The sequence below is a fragment of the Pseudochaenichthys georgianus genome, chromosome 15 (assembly GCF_902827115.2).
Source record: "Pseudochaenichthys georgianus chromosome 15, fPseGeo1.2, whole genome shotgun sequence".
NCBI lineage: Eukaryota > Metazoa > Chordata > Actinopteri > Perciformes > Channichthyidae > Pseudochaenichthys > Pseudochaenichthys georgianus.
Genome location: NC_047517.1, coordinates 9937409 through 9957752, shown reverse-complemented (window position 1 = coordinate 9957752; position 20344 = coordinate 9937409). Strand labels below are relative to the sequence as shown.

At 41.3% G+C, this 20344-nt stretch overlaps 1 protein-coding gene across 1 annotated transcript in view; it reads left to right on the top strand.

Moving 5' to 3' along the window:
• rin2a (Ras and Rab interactor 2a) overlaps nt 1–20344 on the top strand; it is a 58482-nt gene that overhangs the window by 12576 nt on the left and 25562 nt on the right. Inside the window, exons 2-7 of the mRNA XM_034100862.2 lie at nt 8155–8259; nt 10900–11000; nt 13257–13467; nt 14843–14954; nt 16872–16944; nt 19244–19335. Coding sequence (XP_033956753.1) covers nt 8200–8259; nt 10900–11000; nt 13257–13467; nt 14843–14954; nt 16872–16944; nt 19244–19335 — 649 coding nt within the window. The 5' untranslated portion in view covers nt 8155–8199. The remainder of the gene's footprint in view (nt 1–8154; nt 8260–10899; nt 11001–13256; nt 13468–14842; nt 14955–16871; nt 16945–19243; nt 19336–20344) is intronic.

Sequence of the window (20344 nt, the reverse complement as noted above, 5' to 3'; positions counted from 1 at the left end):
ATCGTCATCAACTACAAGAAAGGAGCAGATAATGTTGTGGCCGATGTACTGTCCCGCGGATGAGACTTCACGATCTGTCCAACCGTTGGAGTGTTGTTGGTAACTGTGGCCAAACACTGGTTTGGTTTTATGGGGGGAAGTGTTACGTGCCGTAGTGGGTGTGTGTGTGTGTTTTCCCTCTCTCTCCCTCTGATTTGTCCCCAGGTGCAGCCTCTTCCCAGGTGCAGCCTCTTCCCAGGTGCTCCTACTTTGCAATCAAGGATTCCATATAGGACCGGAAGAGGACGGCAGTGAGGCCCCTTCTTTCTCTCCTTCTCGTCTGGCTGCATGTGTGCAGCCTGTCTCTGTGTACAACCCAGCCTAGTTGTGTTGTTTATGGTACCATTGTGTTGTAATGTGGCTGGTGAGCCGCCTTACGTATTGACGGATTAAAAACCTCACTTAAACTCCTTCAGCCTTCCGTTTCCTCTCCTTTTTCTCTCGTCCGGCTGTCTGGTGTGTCGCTACTTCCCTTGGTATCCCTAGCTCTACAAGGGAACGTAACACACATAACTCACGGTAGTGATCTTTTATACTTCATGCACAAACTAGATATCATATGAAAGCTGAGAGTCCACACATTCTAAGTTTAAGTTTTTATAAGTTTCATCACTGTGCCATCAAAACTCACTCTTAACCCTGTGTTCTATGATAAATAAAAGAACATTGTACCTCAATCAATGCATTCTAATAGCGGGTACATTTTAGCGGAGGGAAAATCGCAACATCTGCAAGAAACAGCGTCTGAGGGCTTCTTAACATTTAAAAACCTATTAATGTGTCATACCCACTTAATGGGAAGAAACTCAAATATCAGACAATATTAACCATTTTTAGCAAAACGAAACATAAGGGTAATAACAAAGGCTCTGAATTAGCCCTGAGTGAAAAAATGCTAACACCCTTAGCACAGAACTCACGTTAAAATACCCTTATTACTTATCGTATCTGCACAAACAAGATATCGATTAGCAAGCTGAGATTGCACAGATTCGACAGGTATTGGTATCATTACTGACCGATCCGAACTCGCGACATGAGAAGCTAACAAAGACATCACACCACGTATCATTTGGTAGCCAACACAGCAATATGTCTTACCTTTGTTGTTTTCTTATCAAAAGTTCTTTTCAATGGCATTAAAACGATAAAAACGCTGCTGAAGGTTAATCCATAGGTTAATCCAATGTGTCTGTGTCACTTTGAAATGATTTCTGATAATCCATCAGCAATAAACCTAGTTTTCAGAATTCAGAGCGTAAGATAGGTTTCGCTTTGGGCAAACTGCGTGCACATAGCTCTCATTTCTCAATGGTAACGTGTGTGTGTATGTGGAAATTCTCCTTCAATTCTATTGGCTCTAACGGTTCAAAAGAGATGTCAATCATGAAAATCGACCAATGGGTTCCAGAGAAACGACAAATACACCCATTTCCACCCAAATGACCCCAGAATTGTTTTTTGTGTGCTAAATCTCTCTCTCTCTCTCTCTCTCTAAAAAAAGGTCAAATGTCACTTGTTTTGCATCAATCTTGATACAGGGTACTTATTATATGTTATAGTTTGGATTCCTAAAGCTTTTAGTCTACTATCCCATCATCCAAGGGTGTTTTCACTTTAAGTGATGGTTTATTTTTGGACGGACACTATAATAAAACATTTTTTTACTATGTTCAATCTGAATTTACTTTAAAATAAAAATAAATCTATATTGATTCTGACTTTTCTACATGCAACTCACAGGTTTATCATTGCTTTGAGAAAACGGATTATTAATTTACCCCTTTTAGGAGGGAAGATATTGTCATTTGTTCTGGGAATATCATTTTCGAGCCTGAGGCCTGAAAAACAGGCTTGGGGCTTAACAGGTTAAAGTCTCACTCACTTGCTCACCTCTTTCCACTTTTCCTTATCAGCCCTGTATAACCATCCCCACCTTATCCATACCAGATTGCTGTTACATGCACTTGCTTTCCAGTTCCTTGGACCATTGACATATACCCTTTAGCCCTATACCAATATTGAGATGGAAATACATTTTAAATAACTGTAACCGTCTTAAAGAGAGAGATTATCACAGGCCATTAGGAATGTCGACTTAATATGCTCTGCCTGGACTATTATAGAGGAAATCACATATACATCAACCAAAGAAGTGCACTCCAAGAAGAGGATCATTGCCAACATATAATCCCTACCCCCTGCTTTACTACTCCCACTATCCTTCCTACTTCCTGTCTCTATGTCATATCCCCTCCCTCTGAGGTAAACCCTGCCCTCCCTCCTAACCCTCCATCCAGGGTTCGTACGGTCATTGAAAACCTGGAAAAGTCATGGAAATTCAAAATGCAAATTCCAGGCCCTGGAAAAGTTATGGAAAACAATATTTTTCCCAAAGTTTTGGAAAAGTCATGGAAATGTAACTAAAGTTGCATCAAATATAATTTACATTTTATCTAATTGCCGAGATAATCTGCGGTCGCGAGCTGTTATGTGCCATCATGACGCGCATGGTGTTATTTTTTAATATATGAAGCGTGAGCTGTGTGCTCGAGTCTTCCTGCCTGTCGGCTGAACTCTGCTGCTCCGGGATGAGGGTCAGCTACATTAGCTACGGTGTGTTCGTTAACTGTGTGGAGTCACTGTGGCACAGACTGAGCCGCTGGTGAACAGCTGTTAGAACGGGCCGTTCAGGTGTTCAGAGCAGAGCGGCAGAGCGTGCAAAGTTTTTCTGTCGCAATATTATTTAAGGAATCGTTGAGCTAGCTAGCTAGCATACATTGTCACTATCTGCTAACGTTAGCTTTAGCCTTCGTTTTTTAATAGTTTTTTTCATAGGCTATAAACAGAGGTGGTATAAGTATAGATATGGTGCTAGAGTAAAAGTAGAAGTACTCAGATCTTGTACTTAATAAAAGTATAGTACTCAGATCTTGTACTTGAGTAAAAGTAGAAGTACTCAGGTCTTGTACTTGAGTAAAAGTAGAAGTACCAGAGTGTAGGAATACTCTATCACAGTAAAAGTCCTGCATTCAAAATGTTCCTCAAGTAAAAGTAGAAAAGTATTATCATCAAAATATAGTGAAAGTAGCGACAGTAAAAGTAGTCATTGTGCAGATTGGTCCATCCATCCATCCATCCATCTTCTCCAGCTTATCCGTGGTCGGGTCGCGGGGGTAGCAGTTCCAGCAGAGAGCCCCAAACTTTCTGCAGATTGGTCCATTTCAGAATAATATATATGATATGTTTTATAATGATTGATCATTTAAAGTGTTCTCAAAGCTGATAAAGGTGCAGCTAGTTTGAATGACTTTGCAGGGTAGCTTGTGGATTTACTCCAGGTGGAACTAAAGTCTGATTCAACACTTGATTATATTTCACATCATTCATCCACATCTGTGAAGTAGCTAAAGGTATTAAATACATGTAGTGGAGTAGAAGTACACCATGTACCTCTGAATTGTAGAGGAGTAGAAGTACAAAGTAGCAAAACATTGAAATACTTAAATAAAGTCCAAGTATCTCAAAATTGTACCCACGTATAGTACTTGAGTTTATGAACTTAGTTACTTTACACCCGTGGCTATAAAGATAGAAAGACTAAGCCTTGAACAAAGGCATGACGATACATTTTCAAAATGCTCAACAGTGCTGCCAGAATTATAAACTGACTGCTACACAATTAAAATAAATGCTTTTATATATTTCTATTAGATGTGACTCTTTGGCGTTTCTGTTATTATTACCTGCTGCTTTAGGTGTTCTGACTGCTAAAATCCTCTGTTATTCCTCATTTTAAAGCCGATATTCCATGGGTTGGGGGGGTCGGGGGGGGGGGGGGCTCGGATGCTTGTCACCTTTTTCGTACCTGATGAGTTTGCATCCCTGACTACAGTTGCTTCAGCGTGTAGAAGCTAGCCTACTATTTGATTTGTTTTAGATAGGCACAACATGTTTCATATGCAGACCTTATTTTCCTGTTCCATGTTCAAATAAAACATTTTCAGTGGTAATTGTTTTTGGTCATGGAAAATTAGTTAAAGGTCATTGAGAAGTCATGGAAAAGTCATTGAAAATCATTGGTGAAAAAGTGTATGAACCCTGTCCATCCCCCTCAATGTGCTCTGCCCAAAGCAAACTTCTCTTCATAAGACCTGTCTGTTCACAAAGAAAAACTCTGTGAAACTCTTGAGCCCGACCACAGAGAAAGCCATGGAATTCCTGTCCAGTGGAGAGTTTGTTGGTGTGAAACATATCCTCATCCACACCTGATGACATGACCCCACCAGGAGAAACAGTGTTATACCCACAGCACTTTGGCTGCTGACAAAAAGAGCCATCGAGGACTTGCCACCTGATTAAGTAACAATATCCACATATTATCTAGGTCAGACGTTCAGACAGAAACATTACTCCCACTATGAACTTTAGGAGTTGTGCCCATCTCCCTTATGTGGCACACCAAAGTGGAATTAATTACCAGCACCTGTTTGATCACGTCATCCCACTGACAGAGGGGTAAAAGTTCTAGCGCAAAGCCTCAAAGGGACTCCTCAAGCAGTTTTAGAATGCGCTTGAAAAACTAGGGATGAATCAATGCATTGGCTGAACTTCGGCATTGGATTTTAGCCTAATTTTCAGTGATCGGCAATAAGGTGACATGCAGTGATTTCAGTAGCTATTTAGCTTTATCTTTGAAGCATCTGTTTTGCTTAGCCATGTGACTTGGTACCGTCTCAGAGGTTGCCTCCATTTTTTTCTTTTAAAGACAGGACATCTGTAGTCGTTCCGTCATTTTGAATGTTTAATAAACTGACTGAGGGGGATGTATCAAAAGTAATTCAGAGGGTGTCTCCTCTCCTCTGTGAGATGCAGCTGCTGCAGAACAAGCGCGTGCTGCAGGATCTACTTCCTGTTAATCACGCTTTTTTTTAAATGATTGGTACATCAAATTCAACGTTCAGAGAGTATTGCCTTGTTCTGATCACTTTCCTGTTTTCCAAGGACCAAAGAGGCTGAATTGGTACTGCTCATTCAGTCTGCCGTGTAGATAGCCCTCAAAACAAGACTAATATGGCCCCCAATAAATTGTCTGTCCGATCACCAAAGCTCTTTTACACTACATTGTACTCTTCCCAACACATTCAAACACTGACGACAGGGCTGCCTTACACAGTGCCAGACTGTATCATTTCATCTTATACTCAGTCACACACACTCGTTCACCAATGTATGCCTTCAGGAGCAATTTAGGGTTCAGTGTCTTGCCGAAGGACACTTAAGCATGGAGTACTGGAGATCAGACCTCGCATCTTCTAGTATATTATTCTCTGTACCGCCTGAGCCCCTGCCAAGAAAGAAGTCCCCCCACTCAGCTGGCCCTTAGTTCACTTTCTGACCCTGTTCTGCCATTCTGCCAACAAAGAAATCAACATGTGGTCATGACAATAAAGCCTTTCAATTTGATTTAGAGAAAGGTAGAGAAAGAGTTGGGTCTAGGTCGACACAAAGAGATCAAAGCTGTGATCATTAAAAAAGAAAATCATTTGGAATTCCAGGTGAAGTGGCTCGATAAAAACCTGGGCCATTTCTGTCTGTAGGTCACAGTATGAAAAATGCAAACAAAGAGACCCGGAGGTAATTTAGTGTATAACTGACAGTTTGACTTGACTGTTACTCAACTTGACTGTTGCCTTACTGTTTACCAGGCAAGTGCTGTGAGTCACACACAGGCCTGCAGCAAGGCATGAAAGCGCACAAACACACATCTCCAAAAGCCCCCTCTACTGCTTTGTTTTGACTAGAGGTTGGCCCCACAGAGCCCTACTGGAGATAGCATAGTAGGAAGAAGTGCAGAGTGAGAGAGAGGAGGAAAAACCCCAGCAAGGTTACATACCTTATAGCAATTTGTGGCTTTTGCTTTCCAGTCAATTAAACTGTTCACCTTTCTGTGGGATACACATGGCACTAACAAACGATGGGATGCACCAATTGTAGGGGTGTAACGGTTCACAGAATTCATGGTTCGGTATGTACCTCGGTTTGGGGGTAACGGTTCGGTAGAACAAGAAAAAGCAAAAAAAAAGTCCCAAATGCATAATTCCAGGTTTGTTATTATTTTTGAACAGTAGTGCAAGTTTCAGTATAAAAATAAGGAACTCTAACATTTTGAATAATTAACTGTATTACACAGTTAAAAACAAACCACAAACAGTACCACACACGTCAGATGGCCATATTTCCTATAATGGCTGATGTCAAACAAAAAGGTTTCATCAAGCTGTAAAACTAAAAAGAATGTCCTGAAAATATTACAAAATAAATAATAAGAAAGTGTTGGCGTTGAAATATATGCCAATAACTTCCGTTATTTATTTTGGTCTCTTGGCTTTCATGTCTATTGGCTTCTTAAAAACAGCAGGGATAAGCTGTTGAACTGCTGTGGTCTTTTGCCGGGCTCCGGTGATTGGCAAATCTGGGTGATGCCTTCTGATATGATTTAGCATGTTTGGCGTGTGTTACCATTAGGGGTGTAACGGTATACGTATTCGTGCTGAAAATATTCGGTACGAGCCTTCGGTACGGGCCCTTCGGTGTACCAAAGTGTACCGAACGAATATAACTAGAGATGTCCCGATACGATCACGTGATTTTCCAAAAATTGGGGATCGGGAGAAAAAAATCGGGGATCGGGATTTAAAAAAAAAAAATATATATATATATTTTTTTTTTATTTAATGTTACAAAACAAAAATGACCATGTTCACATCTTAAAGTCATCCTGAGGACTTAGTTTTGGTTTAAAATTACACAACATCATGTATGTGTTGCTTTCTTTGGGCTTGTTTTCATAGACCTGGTTGCTTATTTCTCTGAAATCTGGCAACAGAGTGGGCGCAGTGTCTAATAGTAGCAGTAAGCTAACGAGAGGCTACGTTCAGCTGGTGACTCGGGAGTCGGGACAGAGAAAATGTCAGGAGTTTGGAAGTATTATAAAATTGAAAGCGAAGGCAGTGCGAGATGCAATGTTTGCAAGGCAGAGGTTCCGCGTGGTGGAAAGAACAGAGCTACGTTCAACACGACCAATCTAATACGCTACCTGAGAAACAAACACCAACAACAACACGAGTACACAGCGGCCACTCGGGTAACGGCACTGAAGCAACCGACACTTTCAGAGGCTTTTAAAAGGAAAGAGAAACTGCCCCAGAACAGTGAAAAGACCAAAAGAATAACAGCCAAGATAGCAGATAGCTGAATTCATCGCGTTGGATGACCAGCCGTTATCTGTTACCTTTTTTTTCTCTTAAAAGGATACAAGCAGCCGAGATGGGTTTCCTCTGCCGGGTGGCTGGTGTCTCCCTTAGGGATAAGGTGAGAAGTTCGGTCATCAGGGAGGGACTCGGAGTTGAGCCGCTCCTCCTTCGCGTCAAAAGAAGCCAGTTGAGGTGGTTCGGGCACCTAGTTAGGATGCCACCTGGGCGCCTCCCTAGGGTGGTGTTCCAGGCACGTCCAGCTGGGAAGAGACCAAGGGGTAGACCTAGGACCAGGTGGAGGGATTATATCTCTTCGCTGGCCTGGGAGCGCCTTGGGATCCCCCAGTCCGAGCTGGTTGATGTCGCCAGGGAAAAGAAAGTTTGGGGCTCTCTGCTGGAACTGCTACCCCCGCGACCCGACCACGGATAAGCGGGAGAAGATGGATGGATGGATTTCAAAAGTTGAAATATGACTTTACGTTAATACCAGCTGAAACCTTGTGTTGCTTATTTTTTGCTTCATCAGGTTCCAAGTAGAATGTGTACTCAACATACATTTTATGTCAACATACAGCTTCACCAAAGAGTTTTAACAATTGCATGCACTCATTATAATAGTGTTAGTGTGAATAAGATAATCTCAAAAATACTGAATCTGCTTGTGTTAACACAATAGCGATTTCAACGCTTAATCGCTGAACCACCAACAATATTATGAACCACTTACGAGTGTTGCTCTATAGGTAATAGTGGTCTATACAGGTTATGAGCGCCAAAGGAAGCGTCTTCACCATCTGCTGTTTTGTGCAGAGCAGATAGTGAACTGCGGGTCTTTAAACATTTCTTTGTGTCCTCACAGAGAGTTCAGAGGACTGAGACCGGCAGAGAAGCCTCTACAGACAACATGTCCACCACCATCATCAGTCCATCCTGCAGGCAGGAGAGAAGAGGCAGTTTCTTCAAGGTACACGTACAGACACTCAAATCATTCTATCTATGGGGCTACATGATTTCTGCAGACAGACCTGTGAAGACAGAAGCTCTTCGCCATCCTAGTTAACATACAAATCCCTGACTAAGGTGAGCAGTTGTCCTGCTTGATGCAGGACGTCAGAACAAAACTCAAACACCATCTGTTCACTCAGGCCTTCGGCCCCAGCTAAAATGCAGTACCCAGCAACCAGTTTTTCAACCTGTGTATCTGTATGATAATTATTACTTAGTTATCTCCCATTGTAAAGCGTCCTTGGGTTTCTTGAATGGCGCTATAAAAATCTAAATTATTATTAACAGTGTCAGACTTATGTCATGATAGTCTTAGAATATTGTCAGAACAATGTCAGACTTTTGTCAAAATTATCCTTGACTAGGTTGACCAACTGACCGGCTTGATGCAAGAATGTGGGGCGCCATTATTGTAGTCCCGCATATTGAGACCTGCATTTGGGTTGGCAATAGTTTAAAAATTAAAACCACTGCAGGACATGCTATTTCAGATGGATAGTATTTTCTTTTAATTCAGTATCGATAACATGTCCCAAATTGTCCCACACACATATACTCTTTGTCCCACATCGGGTCACCTATTTATCCTTGATAAATATGAAAAACACTTCAAGGAAATGGGTTTGGGGTGGGGGGCTCAGAAAACCCTTCAGTTACAGGCTTAGTCGTGTAGAAGAATAAAGAGGAGGGTGGATGTGTAGACGCCGGCCCTCTGTCTTCCTGTCAGTTCTCTCCCGTCCGACGATTGTTTTGTTATCAGGGCTGCCAAGTGAAAAACACGGATCACAGAGGTTTTAATGTGAACACAAACCATGAAAAACCCAAAGCATACCATCACAATATTCTCTATTGTTCACTAGCTGAAATGAAGCTGCTTACTGTGCTTAACTAGACCGTTCAAAGACTTCAGAGGATGTGTCACTGTAATAATTACAGGCCTGTCTTAAACCCACTGCCTTTAAGAGTAACCACACCTCAGTCAGCCTGACCGCTAAGTCACATCGTGGTAACTTGAGCAGATCAGCTGATTGCAAACAATATGTCTACACCTAAAGTTACATAAACAAACAAACATAAACTGTAGGAAGGGATAATGTGCAGCAAGGCGGTCATTACTGAAAACAAAACACAGACATGGCGATTGTTTTTTCATAAATACGGTTTGTGTTTTTATAGTTGTTCCAGTTGTCGGCAGGAATTTACCTCAAACACTCATGCTTGTAGTTTTTCCCATTAATATTTTCAAGCATACTATTATTATAATTAAATCTGTACTGCATCCAAATATGATCATGCCAATGAAGCCTTATACATTTAGAAAAACGTTTTTATAAAAACCAAAAGGAAGTCCAATTCTTAAAATGGAATATCATTCTCTGTCTGTACAAAGGAAACATAGTCCAGTGCACAACGTAGAAGTCCAGATTGTGAATCTTCTGAGTTGCTATCCTCAAATGTGCCTTTGACAAATGAAATGAGTCAACATGTGTGATTTCCTTTGAAACAGCTGAGCTAATAGTTTCATCTCTGCCTAAAGCAGCTGATGGGATGTTACCCAACTAGAGAAATAATCGGGAAACGAAACAAATGACGGCAGCTTAACACTGAAAAGAATCAGACTGATTTCAAAGAAATCGTTTTCTTGCAGTATTCCTATTAAACAATAGATGACTCCAATGTCCCCCGAATGGAGGTGCAGATCTTGCTATCCAGGCAGAATAGGAGAGTGGAGAGAATGCAGCTTTCTGGGGAACCGGTGCTCATGATCCAGGAAGTGACCATCCAATAAAGCCAGCCTCTCGTCTCCAGATATCTCAAGCTAACCACAATACTTCCTGTTCCTTTTTATTGGGAATCTTTGTTTCATTTTGTACTAATTTTCAATTTTGATGTTCTTGCTGGACTTAAAAAAGCCGATTGATGCTTCCCTCGCCAAGTTCTAGTTAACGTGAAAGCCTGCAGCCATGAAGAGGCTGTGCTAAAACAGATCAGCTATTCAACTAAAATAACATTTTGGACCAGTTGCTAGAGGATTAAAAATATCTTGCTATGTGTGTTTGGAGGCAGTGAACTGGTCAGGCAACACACATGGTCTTAAGTCTTGCATTCAAATGCCACAAACACTTTTATTAAGGCTACGTTGGTGTGAAAAACAGATGGGCAATACATGATGGAAACTGGGATCTGTGGAACTCTGTGATTTAATGCAGCTGAGTAAGGACTAGACAATATATCAATATTATGAATATTATGATATGAAACTAGATTTTTCAATTTTCTCCATATCACCCAGAATGTTGTATGTCTCTCTCTATCGTGCTTTTATTAATTGTTTCCTGCGAGTGTTCCTCTTGAGAAACTGTGGTTAGTGAGAAAGTCAGTGGGAAGAGCTTTGGCTTGGGATAGTTTGTCTTTTATACGTATGAAACTTGAAGCTTGCAGAAGTGAGAACCCGTCATTACCTTAACAAAAAGCTAAATACAGTAGAAGTGCCTGAACACACTCCTGTGGGCTGAACACACCTCCAGATAATAATATTTTGAAGTCATCTCTGAACTTTCCTCAAAATGAATGTGTTGTTTCATGTGTGTCCTTGTAGCTTATTGATTCATTTGCCGTGGAAATTGGCACGTTGAAGAAGGAAATGGGGAAGAAGACTGCGCCTGCGGAAGGAGACCCGCAGACAGATACACTGCTTGGGTAAGCTCTTAGGGTGTCTGCGTATACACATGTGTTCAGGTTGTGTGTGTATATGTGTGTATGTGTCTCCCTAGGGTTGCACAATCATGGCCTAAATGATGTTTTGATGAATATTAGGTGCTTTCACACCGGAGTATAGTTCCGATATAGTTCCGAAAATGTGCGTTCACACCAAAAACATCCGGAACTAGAACTTAGTTCATGAGCACCTTTTCACCCCCTTTTCAGTCCCTGCTAGAGAGCAGGGACTGAAAAGGGGAGAAAAAGGTTCCCATTTCTGATTGGCTGGGCGGATTGCACACCATGCCCCGTAAAACTTCCAAAACGTTTTGTGAAGCCGCCATTTTATTTTCCTCGCATTAGCATTAACCCAGCGCACAAACGCAGAGAGACTAACTTATGGCAGCACAAAAGAAAACATGGGAGCGGTGGAGATGAGGAGGAGGTGTCGGCGTTCTGGCGATTTACTCGGAAGCCAGTCCCCAACTCCGGGGACTTCGGGTGGCAGTATATGCCGTGAAGAAGAAGAAGAAGAAGAAGAAGAAGAAGAAGAAGAAGAAGAAGAAGAAGAAGAAGAAGAAGAAGAAGAAGAAGAAGAAGAAGAAGAAGAAGAAGAAGAAGAAGAAGAAGAAGAAGAAGAAGAAGAAGAAGAAGAAGAAGAAGAAGAAGAAGAAGAAGAAGAAGAAGAAGAAGAAGAAGAAGAAGAAGAAGAAGCAGCTTCATCATTTGCCTAATCCTCCCTCAGGGACTTATTCCGGTGAACTAAATTCTGATGAACTGTACGTCAAAGTGTTGAGACGATCTATCCCAATTATTCAAAGGTTTTAAGGACAAAGTGGGATGGGCTTTGACTTTCCTTCGAATTTATGTGCAACAATCTTCTCAGATGTGTTGAGGCTGCAAGGGGGAAAACAATTTCGACCTAATTTCCAAACAACTCATACAAATCCAGTACTCTGTCATCTGCCCCGCCAAAGTGCCTGCTTTGACATGTCTCCCACTAAGTGTGAAGAATTTCTGGCAATCTCTGGTACAAGCAAGGTTGAGACAATTAAAACAAACCTTTTTCAAGTATGCAGTGGTTTTGAAAAATCCTGAAATTAAACCAGAGCCTGCCTAGTAAGTAACTACAGACCTATTTCTTATATTTCATTCCTTTTGAATGTTCAATTGCTGCCCCACCCACACCAAGACAAATACCTTTGTCAGTCTGTTGTTCATACCATAGCACATGGTCGCCTCGCTGAAAGTGTAAAATGACATACTATTCTTGACTCTGGTGTCGGTGCCATCCTGATTGTGTTGATGGCACTTCCTTTAACTGGTTCACATCCTACTTAAAATATAGAAGCTTACCCGTCAACATTGGCAACTTTAATTTGCACCCAGCTGGTGTCCCACTAGGTTCCATCCTAGGTCCCATTCTGTTCTCTATGTATATGTTCGCCTTTGGATTAAACGTTTAAAAAATACAACATTTTCCTTCCATTGCTATCCCAATTACACACAGCTTTATTTACTCCTGAGACTGACAGACCAGTCCACGTCTCATGAACTGCCTGTGCTATTCCAACACAGTCCTGCTAAGTGATTACATTAAGCCTTCATCTCTCTATTTAACAAATGAGGGCTATTTCTTAATTTTGTCTTCCCCAATTCAATAGCTTGTTTAGTTGAAAGCCTCTGTCTGTTTTGGTACAGGAACATGCAATAATCCAGGTTCTCCTTCTTAGCAACTTGACTCTTAGCATGTCTCCCCATTACTCAGTGTGGTGTTCATGTACGGTACACGAGCTGCATTTTATAAAGCGGTTTATCAATTATCCATTTGCCATGCCATCATGAGCAACATGGTGTTCATGTTTTTGGCCAAGGATACATCGACTTCTCGACTGAAGGGGCATCGAACCCACGACCTACAGATGAAAATAGGAGTGCACTACGTTACAGCCAAAGTCGCCCAAAAACATTCACGATGCATGCTTGCCATGTCTTTTTCGCTATGTATTTTGGTGGAATTTGTGATTATCTGTAGTGTTTCCAAAAAATCGTAAAGTCTGTCACTAGCTTAAAGTAAATACAAAACGTAATGTTCTTGCTTTCTTTTACAGAGAAATTGCTGTTTTCCTTCCAAAAGTAAAGTCATTATTCATAGAGATACATATAAGTTAGTCTGATATACATTTGCTGCAATACTCAGTGGTGATATAAGTGCACTACAGAGATTGTATGATTCATATTTGTTCTATCTTTCAGACTGGGCGAAGAGATGCGAGGGCTCTTCCTCCAGACTTCCCCCTGCGCTGGGATCAGATCTGGGCTGGCTGGGGCCAGAGATTCGGGCTACGATTCCCTCCGTCGGCGTCTCACTGTTCTGGACAGACTGGTTCACACACACGCTGTGTGGCTGCAGCTGGGCCTCAGCCACCAGGAGGCCACAGACATCCTGCAGAGCCAACCCGCTGGGGTGAGAGCACAGCAGCCACTGTGACTCCTCCACCACACTGTTTACTTAAAGCTTTTACTTTGGTGTTAACGTTCATAGTTGTTGGAACAATGACTCAAAAACGAGTTAGTATAATATAATATGATACAATAGTAACGGTATATTTTACATCATTGACTGCTTTCTCTAACAATGACAAATTAACTATTAAAACAATTGATGGGATATAACATTACACTAAAGAGGCACTAATTATGCCTTTTCAGATGTTCACTTTCCGGTAGTGTGTTATATACATTAATGTAAATGGTCTGCAAAGGCTAACATCCCTGTGTTCTCTCCAGAAGGAGTCTCTCCCCCCCCCTGCCTGAAACTCATATTGGACTCCTTTATTACCTCACATAACATAATGACATCGCTATGTAACTGTTACGCCCCACCCTTAAAAATGGCCCCATGGGGCTAACACACTTCCACCACTGACCCAAATAGAACACGAAAGACACTTTAAAATCATCAGATCCATAGGATGTATTATAACCAACACATCACATGTTTAACTATCATCCGAGGGTGAGAGGCAGAAACACAGCAGTGCTGCTGCTGCACTGGGGCTTTGAAGCACTTCCTTCTCCCGCGGCACCTCGTCTGACCCTCGTTACAGCCATGCAGCACGCCGGGTAGAGGAACCAGGGAATACATACAGCCGTAACAGTAACATTCAATCTTCTATTGGCTAGCACTCCCCTCACATTGCACGTGATAGGCTAAGGGGCAGGACATTTCCAACACATCTCTAAGTTGTTAACCAATCACAACAGAGCCGGCCAGCTAACCGATCAGAGCAGACTGGGCTCTGGTTTCAGACAGAGGGTGAACAGAGGTGCTGCAGCACAGGCAGTATGAGAACAATAAAGAGCTTGTTGAACTTTAAAGCACGGAGACGTGTCCCAGTGGAGGCACTACATACTGATATGAACCTGAAAATTAGCCTGATATGTATTGTTTGATCATTACAAAATATTTTAAATGCTATTCAATAATATATGTATTATTGTCATAGAAATAGACGGCTAATAATAGATTATGCTATCAAATTAAATAATCTTTAACCCATTCCAACAACAGAGTTAATTGAAGTGATATATTGTAGGTTAGGCCATTTGATCTAATGGAGGTAAAACATGGTCATCACATTGAATCTACTATTGCTAAGTCCTGATTGGTGCGTGAAAGCAAATGAGACAACCTTTTAATAACGGAGCGCTATTCTCTTGTACAGATAGCGGTAAGCCCAAGACAATAATCTCTTAATAGACACGTACGTCATCTGAACACATTGAATGGCGCAGTTTCTCTGTATGTTCTGATGGATACTTCCTGTCCTGGTCTGCAGTCATTCGTGGTGAGGAAGTCCACCAGCCTGCAGAGGAAAGTCATATCCCTACGTACGAACAAAGACTCTGCGGTCGCCGTCAAAGACTTCCCCGTGAAGGAGAGCCAGTACAGTAAGCCTCTGTTTATTTCTTCTCTTTGTTTGTTTCTTGGCGGCCAATCAGGTGTCTTCTTCTTCTTCTTCTTCTTCTTCTTCTTCTTCTTCTTCTTCTTCTTCTTCTTCTTCTTCTTCTTCTTCTTCTTCTTCTTCTTCTTCTTCTTCTTCTTCTTCTTCTTCTTCTTCTTGTGCTCGCACCAAATGCAGAGCGAATTTTAAATTGGACCACCGGATAATATATGTTTGTATGAAGCACACTAACGTTATTTCAGATCAGGGTAAATGAACTTTGTTTGTGTTAACCCACCACAAATCCTACAGTAAAACAACATATAAGAAAGTGTAATGGAACTGGAAAATGCATTTCCTGCAGAAAATGCGTGTGAATGCTGTAAACCAGGGGTGTCAAACTCAAGGCCCGGGGGCCAAATCCGGCCCGCCACTTCATTTGATGTGGCCCACAAGAGCTTGCAAAGAATATAATCAGTTTATTATACGGTTACGTGCCGCTTTACAGGAGCACGTTGCCCATAAACTACATGTCCCACAATGCATCTCATTTTGTGAGATGTGCACTGAAGAGACTTGCAATTATTTGCTCTAGACATCTGCTTTCAGACGCAGAGGAAATATTGTAAAATAATACATTATTTTATATATATTTATCTATGTATATTTATATAGTCTTGAAGTTACCACCGGCCCTTTGAGTGCAACCATAATTCTAATGTGGCCCGCGTCGTGATGAAATTGAGTTTGACACCCCTGCTGTAAACTGTGAACATGTGTTGCTGAATGCAGCAGAACATGCTGAATGTGTTACGAGCTGAATGGTAGCTGCTGTTAGCTACAGAGACCAAGTCAGTGCGTTGCTGAACTTAGCGGAGAAATGCAGAAAAGTGAAATGATTTGAATCCAATTGTTGCAGCTCAAATGCATTGCACTGACTTGTGTTGGAAACTTGAAAGTGAAATGTTGAACTGGAAGAGGAGGAAACATAGTGAAGAAGCTTCATATTTCAAAGAAAATGTTTTAAACAGGTATAAACAACAACACGTATAGCCTCAATGTCCTGACACAGCTGCATAAGTTACTAGTTGAATGGTCTCTGCAGCTGAAAGTAGGCTGAAGGAGTTAGATATTAAATGTAATATTAGCAACCTAAATTGTTTTATGACACATCACGATGACATTGTCTGTTACCGATGTTTTTCGATCACCAGCAGCATTTATGGAACCACTATCCTGTGTCCGCCCGTCCACAGCTTTATCTCGGAGGACTTCCTGCAAACAGACAAGAGCCAGGAGCAGGGGGGGGTGCACAAAGTGAACAGTTGGCAAAAGAATCATAAGCAATAAATAATTCTGGTCAACATGATGTTTTCTCTACATTCACCTTTCATCATCGACACAGTATTCTGGAGGCGTTGTTCTAGAGCGACAGGATTATCTTACCGAATGTGTCAGAGGCTTCAGAATACTATATCCCAACTTCTGCCTGCATGCAATTATTATATCACTACATCTTTATTCTTTGTCCTGTTTTATTTTCCGTTTCTTGAATCACAGGGTATTTCCTAAAGCTGTGATCAAAGTCGTCACTGATGTGTCTTCTCCCTGTGCCTGTATGTTGGCACCAGACTGGAAGTGCTCACAGTATCTATTGAGATGATGCTGCTGGGAAGCTCCGCCCACTGCAGCCTTTACTCTCATGTCTCTTGTTTGTTGACTATCGGTAAAGGTGTGGACTAAGGACGTCCCTTTTATTACCCGAGGACAGTCATCCGTTCTTAATAAGTCAGCGTCACTTCCAACACATGATGTCGCCCTCCATGCATCGACACTAATGTAGTCATTTAAACTGAAGCGGTTTGATTTGAGAAAGGAAGCAAAGGAATACAAATGGTTAATAAAAGTGTTCTGTGCTCTGCAGCGTTCTCCCTGATGGGGTCAGGCCTGAGCTTTGCAGACCTTTTCCGCCTGGTGGCGTTCTGCTGCATCAGCAGGTGAGTTCATAACTCGGAATGACTCATGCTCACAGAAGGACATGCAAACCCACTGATGTGCACAGTGTCTCATGTGTCGGTCTAATACATAGATAACAAGGTGACTCAACATCATCCTTCTATGAGTCATTCAACCCGGTTTGGAAAGCATAGGAACCCTCGGAGCTAGTCTGAGAACGATCACAAGTATCAAAGTAATCCAGTGATGGCCGTCGAACAGACATGATGGCTACAGTAATAACAGAAAGGACATCGAGCTAAGGACACTTCTGATGGTGCCCATTCAATCAATGGATGCTTATAATGTCACATCAACATGGTTCTTATATCTGTGGGACACTCAGGCTCCCCTCTACTCATTCAGGTTCCATCTAAATACTGTTTCATTGGTGTAGAACAGGGGTGTCCAAACTACGGCCCGCGGTCCAACTGCGGCCTATTGTCCATTTTGAATTGGCCGTCAGGAAATTGTAAGAGTATAATGGGATATGGCCCACACCTGAAACGTGTGCTTATCTTATATTGCACGTCTTAAATATATATGTAAACATATATGACACAGTAGTATTTGTGTGTTAATGTGCCCAAAGTTAAAAAAAATAATAACTTATTTATTTAACTTTACTTATTTGCATAGCAAGCTTGAAATATACTTTACTATTTCCCCTTATTATAAGCAATCTGAAGCTTTTTTTAGCTGCCAACACTTTTTGTAACAAAATAAATCAAACTTGATGGAAGGCTGTTTTCTCTCTTAAAGGATTTTAATGATCAAGAATAATGTATGTTGTTGATTATGCTTATGTGGCCCTCAGTGAAAACAGTTTGGACACCCCTGGTGTATAAACTAGGTCGCTAAATACAATACACAAAATACTTAATGTGAGTATATAGATGTATTAAATACAATCTTAAAAGTCCTCACAATCACATGTTTCTACGGAAGAAGATTAGGGCCACGTCAGAAATGTTTTGAGATCTGAACAAAAGTGGGGGTGGGGGGGGGTTTCTGAGTTCTATCTCAAAAAGGAAAATATTCACTCACATATTAATAGTATATAATATTCATAAATTATTAAAACACATACCCTAGGTTTATAAAAATATGTATTTTTTTGTATTCTAATATGGTGTGACAAAACGTAATTCCCCCCCGGGATTAATGAAGTTTTGATTGAAAAAAAATGCTGTTCCGTATTTTTCTAAATACTCAGTGTTTATTTCCCAAGAGACTATATTAATGTTTTACAGTATAACTCGAGTATATGATGTGTTTTTGTGTAGGTTTTACACAAATCATAACAAAAGCAAAGAAGGGAGTAAAAAAAGCAACAACTTTATTAAAACAAGGAAGTACAGATGTATTTTTATATCACAAAGTAAAAATAGAAATGTGTGAGTAACTATTCGATAGAACATAACGCCACTGAGGGTTAAGTGTCATTTCAACAGGATGCAATGAGCCTCTCATGATTACAACATTATGTTTGCAGGATTTGATTCCAACATTTTAGCGGGAGACACTTGTGTTATTTTAGTACACTCACTTGTTTTAGTACACTCACTTGTTTTGGAGCAGTGGCACATATTGAAATGTACGGCAGAGGATTCGGCCACATTTTAATTTAGATTTTTAGATGCGACAATAATGTTGACTTTATTCTGATAATTCTGAGAGAAAGTCAGGACAGTTTTTTTCCTCATAATTATAACTTAAATCTTACAATTCTGACTTTAGTCTCAGAACTAAAAATGAAATCATGTGTGGCCCCACGCCTCATCTGTAACTCATTTCAATTCAAACTTTTTCAGAACACACGACCCACACATTAAAGAACGGTTCTATAGTGCTGCTAGGGGTACAGTAGAAAGGTTTAAATCACTCTCTGCTTTAATATCTCCATTCATATTACTTTCATTGGTTCCTTAATATATTCACATGTGACCCTTATTTCACATGTATGTTCTTCGCCTTGTTAATAGCTCCAGTGCATACTAGTTAGGTGGTAAAGAGATTACATCCTTTACACATCTGTCAGGTAAAATGCTGCTTCGGCTGCCCTTGCCTCGGGCCTCTGGAAAGCGTGTAAAGGTTCCACAGGGAGGAAAGCAGCAGGGACACATGTCACCCTCCAGCTGTGTGGTCAAAGTCACTCAACACACCCAGGTTCAACCTCTCGTCCAATCAAGTGACTCACACACTTTTTGGATTAGGCGGTCAGCCCCGCCGTCTTTCTCTTGAATGTCCTTTTGTCCGTTTACCAGCTCTTTCTCCCTTTCCCTGGATCCTTTCTCTTAGGGACGTGTTGCCGTTCACTCTCCAGCTCCCAGAAGTCATCGCTTCAGCCAAAACATCCGCTGACCTCGAGGCGGTTGCTAAACTTGGAGCAGGTTAGTTATCTTATTTAAATGTATTAGTGCGTTAGGGATGTGCTCCTGTTGCTGCAGCTTGGGCTATGAATGGTGTGCATGTGTTCACGCTAGCAATACTACAGTCTATGCATCACGACGAGTGCAACAGATCCCAGCTTTGATGAATTCTGGACTCGGAATCAGTCTCTGAGAGTCCTGAGAACTTGGGTGATTCGTTCTGCTCTTTAAGTTTGAGTCAGGACTCAGGCGGCAGCGTTCTGAATGAGTTATAAATATGCTGTTGCCGTTATCATGAATATGTAAGACATGTGCATGAACGAGTGTCTCTAGCTCTTGTTGAGACATGAGTCTTTTCAGTCCGGCTATGTTGTATTGGTTGTAGTATGCTGATTTTGTAATAATATGGGTTTTGAAGTGTAGGTCATAGTCCAGAACTACACCAAGATTCTGATTGGCTGATGCCTTAAACATAATTTGTGTAATTATATATGATTTTGCAACAGTTGCTTTGTATAGCTCCCTCAGCCTCTTTTCAGAAAAGCCTCTGTTCAGCAAAAGAGTCTTTAACTCCACCCGACATCTGTTGTGTGTAAACATTGTTGAGTTTTTTCTTTTTTCCCCCCCGAGGTATGGCAAGTCCATTTCAACCGCCCCCCCCGCCCCCTGCCCCCTTCCATCGGCCTTCTCACAGTCTTAGCCAAAAATCATTGGACATTTTAATTCATAACATCCGAGAGTATCTCACATCTAACAGGAGCAGACATTAGTGTCTACCGGTTTTATATTGCAGGGCAAGAATCAGTTTAAATGCACTTCAGTGGAATTCTCTTTCAGCCCACTTCCCTTTCCACAGCCCACCCATTGACCCCTTTAACCTTGCGTGCTGTGACTCAGCTCTGAGCCTGCATGTATAGGTCTACATCCTACATCTCTATTCTCTTCCTGTCTTGTGTTGTTCAGTCTCTCTTTCATTCATAAAAGGCTTCTTGTTTAGTGAGCCGGCACAATGGTGCTTTGTGTCCATGAA